Source organism: Erpetoichthys calabaricus, chromosome 15 (assembly GCF_900747795.2).
Source record: "Erpetoichthys calabaricus chromosome 15, fErpCal1.3, whole genome shotgun sequence".
Classification (NCBI taxonomy): domain Eukaryota; kingdom Metazoa; phylum Chordata; class Cladistia; order Polypteriformes; family Polypteridae; genus Erpetoichthys; species Erpetoichthys calabaricus.
Window position 1 is genome coordinate 52704904 of NC_041408.2, and position 10547 is coordinate 52715450.

The 10547-nt window shown below is 37.6% G+C and overlaps 1 protein-coding gene across 1 annotated transcript in view; it reads left to right on the forward strand.

The window, feature by feature from the left end:
• The window catches only part of nid1a (nidogen 1a), a 150089-nt gene extending 139788 nt beyond the window's left edge, over nt 1-10301 (forward strand). Inside the window, exons 16-19 of the mRNA XM_028820118.2 lie at nt 4350-4507; nt 5020-5143; nt 6082-6194; nt 9635-10301. Of these exons, the coding sequence (XP_028675951.1) occupies nt 4350-4507; nt 5020-5143; nt 6082-6194; nt 9635-9765 (526 nt within the window). The 3' untranslated portion in view covers nt 9766-10301. The remainder of the gene's footprint in view (nt 1-4349; nt 4508-5019; nt 5144-6081; nt 6195-9634) is intronic.
• The last annotated feature ends 246 nt before the right edge of the window (nt 10302-10547 follow it).

A 10547-nucleotide genomic window follows, 5' to 3' on the forward strand; every position in this document is an offset into this window, starting at 1 on the left:
GGGCTACAAAATATATTCATCCATTTTCCCTGCTTTTTTAAAAAGAGGATAAAATGGAGCAGGAGGCTGTCTTTGCAGCGCCATGTGCAAGGCAGACATCAGTTCTGGACAGAACACTAGTAACATTAATGACCACATTCTAGTACACAGCCCTACACTCATCCTTACCTGGTATATTTAGAGTTGCTGATCAACTTAACTTGATCATCTTTTGGTTGTGGCATAAAAAGAGACTTTCTGGAAAGGGCCCATGTTAAACACACAGGAAAACCAATATATGCCACACAAAGAGTGACTGGGCCTGGATTTGAACCAAAATCATTTAATTGTAAGACAACAGTGCCACCCACTACATCAGTTTGCAACATAAGAATACAAAATACATAACAGAATAAAGAAATCAATATTTGTATAATAATATTAGCACTCATTATGTAATACTGATGATGCATTGCACTAGTGGTAAGATTGCACAGTGGTTAGTGCTGCTATCTCATAGTTCCAAGGTTCTGCTTTCATATAATCACTGCCCATTTGTAGTTTGCACATTCTCACCGTGTTTGTTTAATTTATTTTCAGTTATCCATTTTGCCTCCCACTGCCCAAATCTTGAAAGTTAACTTGTAAATCTAAATTGGCATGAGTAGACATATAAATAGTGCTGCTGTAATAGACACTGACTCCCCCCAACTCTGAACTGATTTAATGGCTTAGGACAATGGTGCCCAACCTTTCATAATATGGGGGCCAAACTTGACTTTGCTGTGAATTTCGCGGGCCACAACGTATGCGAAAATTAAATATGGATATTTAAAATTATTCTAGTTACCGAAACGTGAGAAAAGGAAAGAAATGAAAAATCAATAATTGGTGGACTCACCATCCGATGCTTATTTTATTAGTGCGATGTCTGCAGTTGTTTTTCAGAAACCAGTTTCGGAATGTTTGGGTCAAGATTTGTCACATTGATCCTTAGCACAGAATGAAGATGATCATCTGTAATGCAAGAACGTGATCCGGTTTTTGCTCTCTTCATCACGGAGAAAGTTTGTTCACAAACGTATGTGCTTGCAAACGCCGTGGTCATTTTCAGTCCTTCCTTTCGCAAATTTGGAAAGTTCACTGGTAACAGTTCAGCATAAAACTCTGGGAGAGGTTTTTCTCTAAATTTATCCTTCAGAGACGTATTGCATTGTAACTCGATCAGTTCCAGTTGTAAATCAGTTGACGCAGTGGGAACGTCAACTGAAAACGGATTTTCAAACAAACGGATTTCACTCCCGAGGTCATGGAAATCTGTAAACCTCTCCTCAAAATTTTCACTCAGCAGCTTCAGAAGTTGGACCATTCTTCTTTTTGGGAAGTGAACGTTCATCTGTGCCTGTCGTAGTGCAGTACACGTCGGAAAATGCACCAATTGCTCCCTTTCAGCGTGTTGCATGAAAAGTCTCAATTTAGCTTGAAATGCACTTATATCCGCATACATATGGCAGATAAGCTTGTTTTTTCCTTGCAGCTTTATATTGAGTTCGTTCAAATATTGAGTTAAATCACACAAAATTGCTAAATCCCATAGCCACGAGGGATCGCTAAGCTCAGGAAGTTGCTTTGATTTTTCAGTCATGAAGATATCTATCTCATGCCGCAGGTCAAAAAACCGTTTTAAAACTTTGCCTCGACTCAACCAACGAACTTCACTGTGATACAGTATATGACGTCATTATACTCAGATTCAGTTTCGTTGAGAAATTCTCTGAAAGTCCTGTGATTAAGCGCGTGCGATCTTAAGAAGTTCACAGTTTTAACAACGACCTTCATAACATGTTTTAAGTTCAATTGCTTTCCACAGTGGAGCTGTAATGGTTGAGAACCATTTGATGCGAGCACTTTTTGACTTATTCTGGAAGCCAACCCATTGTGCTGTCCAACCATGCTTTTTGCACCATCCGTAGTCACTCCTACAAGTTTACTCCAGTCGAGCTCAAGGTCGTCAATCACTTGTGATACTTCTCTGAACAAGCCTTCCCCAGTAGTTGTTCCACTCATACTTTTCATTGCCGCCAACTCCTCAGTAATTTGAAAAGTAGTGTTTATACCACGAATAAACACCAACAATTGAGCAGTGTCTGTCACATCTGTAGATTCATCAGCAGCAATTGAAAACATTTCAAATTGACCCGCCTTCGTCTTCAGTTGCAGCAGAAGATCGCTTCCCAAATCTTCAGCTCATCTTTTGATTGTCATTCGAGACAAACTAACACTCTCAATTGCACTCTTTTTCTCCGGGCACAGTTCTTCTACCACTGCAAGAATGCACTTTTTCACACATTCACCTTTGGAAAATGGTTTGGCTTCCTTACTCAATATGTGAGCAACCCGAAAACTCGCTCAAACTGCTGCTTTGTTTTCTTTTCTTCTATTATTAAACAGTTTTGTTAATCCACCAACCTCTTCACGCAACTTGGCAATCTTCTCTTCACGTGGCAAACCAACACATTGATCATACTTTGTTTTGTGTTTAGTTTCATAGTGTCTTTTAATATTGTGCTCCTTGAATACTGCAATCGTCTCCTTGCAGATGAGACACAGTGGTTTCTCATCTTGTTGTACAAAAAAATACAAATTTGTCCACTTCTCCTGAAAATTTCTGCACTCCGAGTCAACCTTTCGTTTCTTCCTTTCTGGCATTGTCCACGGCTACACCGATAGCACCATCCGCTCAAATCAAATGCTGAAGGCGAACTGTCTGACACGGGAAAAAATCGCAATTACGATGACCCGTAGTATTTCTTGTAAGGCGCAGGGGGACGCCACACATGTTACGAAGCGAGTTTCTGCTCCATTCCTCAACGACGTTGAGTCAACGTGGTTGGTCATTATTCGAAGGTAGGAGGGGCGTGGGGTGGGGGAAGACATACCAGACCCCAATAGCATCACAGATAAGAAAGAATTAACAAAATTTGTTTGTCTGGCTTCTGAAAACAGTTAGGGTTAAGTAAAGAGCGACCCTCCGGCGCCATCAGGGATCGTCTCTGACTGAAAGTTATTCTAATATTAGCGTACAGTCATACATCACTAAATAACTATGTGAATATAGGAATAAAAGAGCGGGCCATATGTAACACCTTCACGGGCCGTATATGGCCCGGGGGCCGTAGGTTGGGCATCACTGGCTTAGGAAATGGATGAACAGATGCATGCATCCTTTTAGGATTACGTTTGCCCTTAAGTTATGTTTCCAGTAATATAAGAGAAAGTACTACAGTAACAACATAGCTAGCCAGCCTGCTTTTTAGAATACATTACCAAGCATTTCTAACTAATTTCATTTTTTGATTATCCATCCATCCATTTTCCAACCCGCTGAATCCAAACACAGGGTCACGGGGTCTGCTGGAGCCAATCCCAGCCAACACAGGGCACAAGGCAGGAACCAATCCCGGGCAGGGTGCCAACCCACCGCAGGACACACACAAACACACCCACACACCAAGCACACACTAGGGCCAATTTAGAATTGCCAATCCACCTAACCTGCATGTCTTTGGACTGTGGGAGGAAACCGGAGCGCCCGGAGGAAACCCACGCAGACACGGGGAGAACATGCAAACTCCACGCAGGGAGGACCTGGGAAGTGAAACTGGGTCTCCTAACTGCGAGGCAGCAGCGCTACCCACTGCGCCACTGTGCCACCCAATTTTCTGATTATAAATTACATAAATAATTTTGCAAGAAAGGTGCCTTTACTCCACCCGTGGATACACCTTTTATGTGGAGTTCTCTCTGACAGTGCCCATATTCATCTGTGACTTGGCAATAACAATCATGCTAATCAATTAATCAAGTCATGTAATAGGAGCATCAAGGAAAATAAAAAGAGAAGCTAATTAGTTTTTTGCTTTTGAGTTGTGCTCAATAGCCCTGAGAAGGCCTTGAGTTGCACTGTTTTTTCTAGACACTAATGGTTTCGTGCCAGTGCTCAGGCATATGCTTGAATAATATTGAGTCTCCCCACTTAATGACTTTAAGTTAAAAGGTTGTGAGATATTTGTTTTTTCTACTTAGCTGTATCCAGTATAACTTAGTATAACTGTTCATTCATTTTGGTAGTTGGTTTAATTAAACTCTGCATGGCACTCAAATTATGTTTTCCTAATTGTAAATTAATAAATGCATAAATGAGACATCAGTGTCAGTATATGATGTAATAATGGATGCCTTTCATCCTGTATTTGAATCTTATTCTTGAAACATAATCACCCAGGAGATTTCTAGAAGGAGATGGTATGAATCGGAATGGTAAGGAAACATAATACTTAAAAACTGTAACTTAACACATTTTCCAACAGACATATTTACTGGACTGATTGGAACAGAGAAGCTCCTAAGATTGAAACTGCCTACATGGATGGCACAAACAGAAGGATAATAGTGAAGACTGATCTCGCCTTGCCCAATGGCTTAACATATGATCCTTATTCACTACTTCTGTGCTGGGTTGATGCAGGTATATTCAACTATTCCTACACAACAAGATAGCACCTTTACATTTGTAAAATAAGTGATTAATGGCCAAAAAAATATGGAGTTCAAATATGTATGTGGCATTAGGATAGCTCTTTAATTTTAAAGTCTGCAATTTAAACAAAACATGACATTAACTAACAAAATGCAGCCATGCTATGTAATAGCATAAGTGACACAGAGTGGTAGTGATTTGGTTGCTTCACATGTTCAGATAATTTTTGTTTTTATTTGTTATGGTATATATTGGAGATAAAAGGTATGTGGGCTGGATTTTTATGTTATCATTTTTGATATAATAAGAATTGTATTTTGTTCTAATTATAAAAAAATGCATAACTCTATTGGACACAAAAATCACATGAAACACTGGAGACCTGTGCAGTTAATGTTGTTTCTATGTGGATGATATTAACTTTAAACTACATAACTTTTTCATAAATTCTTTACATACTCTAATGTTACAATACAGGTACTTTTTGTATTTATTTGCAGGCACTCAACGAGTAGAATGCATGAACCCTAATCAAACAGGCCGTAGAAAAGTCCTTGAAGGAATCCAGTACCCCTTTGGAATTACGTCCTACGGGAAAAATTTGTACTACACAGATTGGAGGAGGTAGAGATTATTTTGTTACGTTTTCCTTGAGAGCTTCAAAGAGTAATACCCTTTTAATATTGTGAACAGGATCCTTAATCAAGCCAGGAGTAGACCTCATAATCTCCACTCTAAGAGGAACTCGAGTACTGCAGGTCCTCCAATTCCATCCTGAAACTCTATCTCTCCCACAGGACATTAAACAACATTTACCCATTTTGTAGACTGATACTTCCACAGGAGCCTGGTTTTCAGCTCCATGCCTACTTGTTGTCTGGTGAGGTGTCTGCAAGTTATTCCCAAGTCTGTATGGTATTTACTCCATATTCCACAATGTATCTTACAAGGTAATTCTAGGTTGTCCCCTTGTAAATTGGCCCTGTGATGCGTTGGTTCCTGCCAGAACAGACTGTGACCCCCTACAAGCTTGAAATGGAACAAGCAGGTCTGAGAGATGCTTCTTTATGATATGTTATAGTATTAATATTCTTCTTGATACTTAGTTATTGTGGAACATTGTTAAACATTGTAATTTCATAACTAATTTATGTTTGAATACAGAAATGTTACTGTTCTTGTTTTCTTTGTACATTGTGTGATCATGTTTATAGAAAGATAAACTTTAAGAAGGAAAAGAAAACAAAACATTTCCTTAGTCTGATATTATGTGGGTTATTGTTCAAGTTTAGTTAAATATTTCCTCAATATAACATTTACATGCCATTTATTGTACAAGGTTTTTCTCCGTACAGTTCAGTGCTATTACATTCTTTTTAGCTTTGTAGCTCCTATGACAGACAGACTGTATCCTGCCCTGTGTACAGGTGCCATTGTATGCCAGCTTTTAAAAAGACTCAAACAGGATACTCTGGCTTTTAATGGGAAATAAGAAAATGGAAAATGGATATTTGAATTAATGAATAATGAACAGATGATTTTCCTTTTTCTTTTTCTTGCAGGGATGCTGTCATCTCAGTAGAGCGTACAGTGGGAAAAGAACTTGATGCATTTTTGCCTCAGAAGCGGTCCAGGCTCTATGGCATAACTACTGCATATTCACAATGCCCTCCTGGTACAGTAAACTGGCCTTCACAGAAAATAACCTTTTCTTTCATTAATTAGACCAAACTTGTTTTTGCACTTCTGTAGTTTAGCGCCTTTTCCATTGTGTTCCCAAATGTCTTGTTGCAGCTAAAAAGTCAGAATATTTTAGATACATGCATTACACTACATCAGCTCTGTGTGAGATATTAATTATTATCATTATTTTAATTTAATATTTCAAAAGCCATGTTTCAATCAAAGACATTTTTTTGTTCTTTTAACTTCTCAGATGTAGAATATTGCTTGAAAATTTATAAACACATAGTGAAGTTAAATATTTCATGTATTACTATTAAATCCTTCTTTGATCAAAATTAGTTCTTACTTTGTAGCCACATATTTATTTTTTAATAAATTACTGTATAAAAACAGATATGTAAGTATTGGCCTATATGCAAAATCAGGTCCTGGCATGATGTCCTAAACTGATTACAGTTTGCAAAACATATACATCAAACCATTTGCGGATCATCAGAGTGTAGCACAAATGGTCCAGTTTTACATACAGTTTAAATGAAAGGTTTTTCTAGCAGGATTTGGGCCATTCATTAATTAAATTGAGAATGTATGGTCAATTGAAATTCACTTCCTGAATGTTAATTGGATTTTGGAATTGTACCCAGATCAACTGGAAAAGAATTGCAATTGATTTGGAATTGAAAGGAAGCAATTTATTTAATAAATTCCATTATACATCAAATAACATGAACCACATGGAATACAAAAACATGAAATGCATACCAACATAATGTATGTATTACACATTGTCCAAGTTCATTTCTTTACTTATCCTCATTTCTTTATGAAGGAAATCTGCATACTTTATTTGAATCATTCACACTACACAATAACCTTCCAGAATAATATCGGATGACAACTAATAAGCAGTCAAGCATTAAAACAAAGAACAGAGTAAAAAGTTAAGAAAATCTTATTATGCAGCAAAAATAGAGAAAAAGCTGGAGCCAAGGGCAGAGCTTACCCTAACCCTAACATGATAAGAGAGTCATGAAAGTATAGAACTAAAGTTTTGTACATTTTTCATGAGCTTTAATTCACATTTCTCATTGCTATTTTTGTTCTGCCAGTAAGGTGGAATGTGGCAATTCACTAGGGATGAGGGTGACCTGATTGTGAGATGAGCATATGCCCAGAAAAATTTTGTAAGGATCAATTTAAAAAGTCAGAAAAACTGTTGCAAAAAGTGAAATTCTAAACTGCGAATATTGTCAATAAAAGAATTGCTAGAAGTCACTAATGAAGGGACTTTTATAACTGGAGGTATGCACGCACAAAGTTGTTTGAGGTTTAAATCTGTAATCGTGGATACTGCATTGAATACGGCATAGGTTTATAAAGTGTGTCATCAGTAATGTGGCACGTCTGGATTTTGAACCCCTAGCAACAGTGTACCACATCTTGACAGTACAGGAACTAAATTTTGGAGCTTACAAAAAAAAAAGTCAACCCAGCAAACTCAAAAAATAATAATAAAAATCTGATAATATTAACCTGTGGAATGTATTTTCAGTGAGCAATGGTAAGATATTTAGGGTTTAGAGATGCAATCTTAGTAAAATGAAATTTGAGGATGTAGTGATGTTTTGGAGCAATTAAAATTAAAACTACTGTATATAAACGACAGAACATTAATGAATCTTTGAAAATGACATTGTATTTTATGGTTTAATACATCACATGTTAGATTCAAGTAAAGAAGTACTAATTTACACCATCTTATTTAGTTTTTGAAATGTACTAACAAAAAATAAACTATTTTGTAATTCTTCACTGGTGCTGCATAAACACTATACAGTATACAACATTCTCAATTTTATTAATTTACCTTACTATTTTTCATATATCTTACTATTTTAATGGTAAACTGAAATGATAGATAGATAGATAGATAGATAGATAGATAGATAGATAGATAGATAGATAGATAGATAGATAGATAGATAGATAGATAGATAGATAGATAGATAGCAAAATGAACAATGAAGGAGATTATGAAGATCCCCATTTAATTGAGACAAATTGGGGTAAAAAAACACACACACATGCACCGTAACATTTTGTTGTGATTAGGAGTAGGAGCCAGTTTTCAGGTCCATAGGGAGGAAGAGGCAAGTTCAGGAGGTCAAAGTCCAGCAGTGACATCATAAGTGTTAAGTCCAGTCATTCATTCTGCAGAGGGAGGAAGGTAAAAGACATTAAGCAACAGCACCAACCTGTGGTTCAGAGTGGAATTACTTCTTGATGATCCCTGAAGTTGTCATCTAAGCGCATTTGTGTGACTTCCCATATACAATACATATTTATATAGTTCTGTATAGCTATAAATATAACTAATCTCATGTTTATGCTAAGAAATAAGACACAAAACAAGTAATTGCACAGAATTTCATTCAATGCACGGTGGCGCAGTGGGTAGTGCTGCTGCCTCGCAGTTGGGAGACCTGGGGACCCGGGATCGCTTCCCGGGTCCTCCCTGCGTGGAGTTTGCATGTTCTCCCCGTGTCTGCGTGGGTTTCCTCTGGGCGCTCCGGTTTCCTCCCACAGTCCAAAGACATGCAGGTTAGGTGGATTGGCGATTCTAAATTGGCCCTAGTGTGTGCTTGGTGTGTGGGTGTGTTTGTGTGTGTCCTGCGGTGGATTGGCACCCTGCCCAGGATTGTTTCCTGCCTTGTGCCCTGTGTTGGCTGGGATTGGCTCCAGCAGACCCCCGTGACCCTGTAGTTAGGAATATAGCGGGTTGGAAAATGGATGGATGGATGAATTTAACTTAATTTCTAATTCTGGTTCCTATACTTTAAGTTTCATTTACAATTTCCATTTTCTTGGTTGAATTGGGATTGATGAGTTCATTCATGAATTGAATTTGAATCTGTTATCTAGTGTAATTTTAAACATTAGTTAATTTTAAATTTTGCTCTATACTGAATTCATCAAATGCCATCAACAGCTTAATCTAGAGATCAAGTTGACAAATATACTGTTTGAGATAAAAACATAAAATGCAGAACAGATACCATTGTGCAAATAATTGTTTCAGCAGGAACAAAACTATATGCCACTGTAGGTGTACGGGATATATCTTGTTGAGAAGTTTCCATTAATGCCATTTGTATTTTTTGAATGTTTGTCAGGATGCTGTTTGTAAAATGCATTACTTTCCATATGAATATCTGTAATTGATTTTATATATCCAGCCATCCATCCATTTTCCAACCCGCTGAATCCGAACACAGGGTCACGGGGGTCTGCTGGAGCCAATCCCAGCCAACACAGGGCACAAGGCAGGAAACAATCCTGGGCAGGGTGCCAACCCACCGCAGGACATGATTTTATATATACTGTATATATATATATATATATATATTTTTTTTTTTTTCTTATCCTCAGGCCAGAACTATTGCACTGTGAACAATGGTGGCTGTACACACCTGTGTCTGGCAACCCCTGCTGGTCGAACTTGTCGTTGTCCTGACACTGTCACTGGAGTGGGCTGTTTGGAGAGAGACAGTCGATATTAACTTAAGAAAGCAGACCCATATCTACCTTCAGGGATCATTCCAGTGTCTGCTGTGCGCTCCTTACCCATTGCCTGGTGCTATCACTTTCTTAGATATAGTCATTATATATGTCACTGAGCACTGGTAATCAAAATGTTTAAATATTTTATATTTACCACAACTCCAATTTTTCTAGAATTGTTTTAGAACAGATGTCTTTTTTATTAAATGTAAATACAAAGACAAATATTTGAATAAAGTATTCCCTGTGGTGCATTATTATAGCTGTATAGCTCCACACTGTGTCAAAATTCTAGGTACATTACATTATAACTGTGAAAATGTTTTTGTGAACAAAGCAGTACAGGAAATTGTCAAGTGAGTCAGAGGGTGAACTGCTCCCAGGTGCTTCTGAGCAGCTGCTAGTCTTGTTTTACAATCTTTCCTGTTTATAAATCTGTTATAATAAAGTACCATTCCAATATCAACAGTTCAGTATAGTCTATTTGGAAATGTTTACATTCTGTACAGCTATCAATAAAACAGATTTTTTTTTTACTGCTTTGTCTCTTGCTAATGCCATGTGTTGTATACACTGATAGGTCAATTTATTAGGTACACCTGCTCTTCCCACGTAATCTATAAACAGTGCTGTTCAAAGAGGTAAAGTGGTATCAAGTGGATCATGTGCCTGTATGTGTGTGCAGACTTTAAGGGTGAATATACTGTAGGTTAAACTATTTTTTTATTCAAGACAATATTGTTTGCCAGGTATGACAGCATAAGCATAACCAAAACAGCAA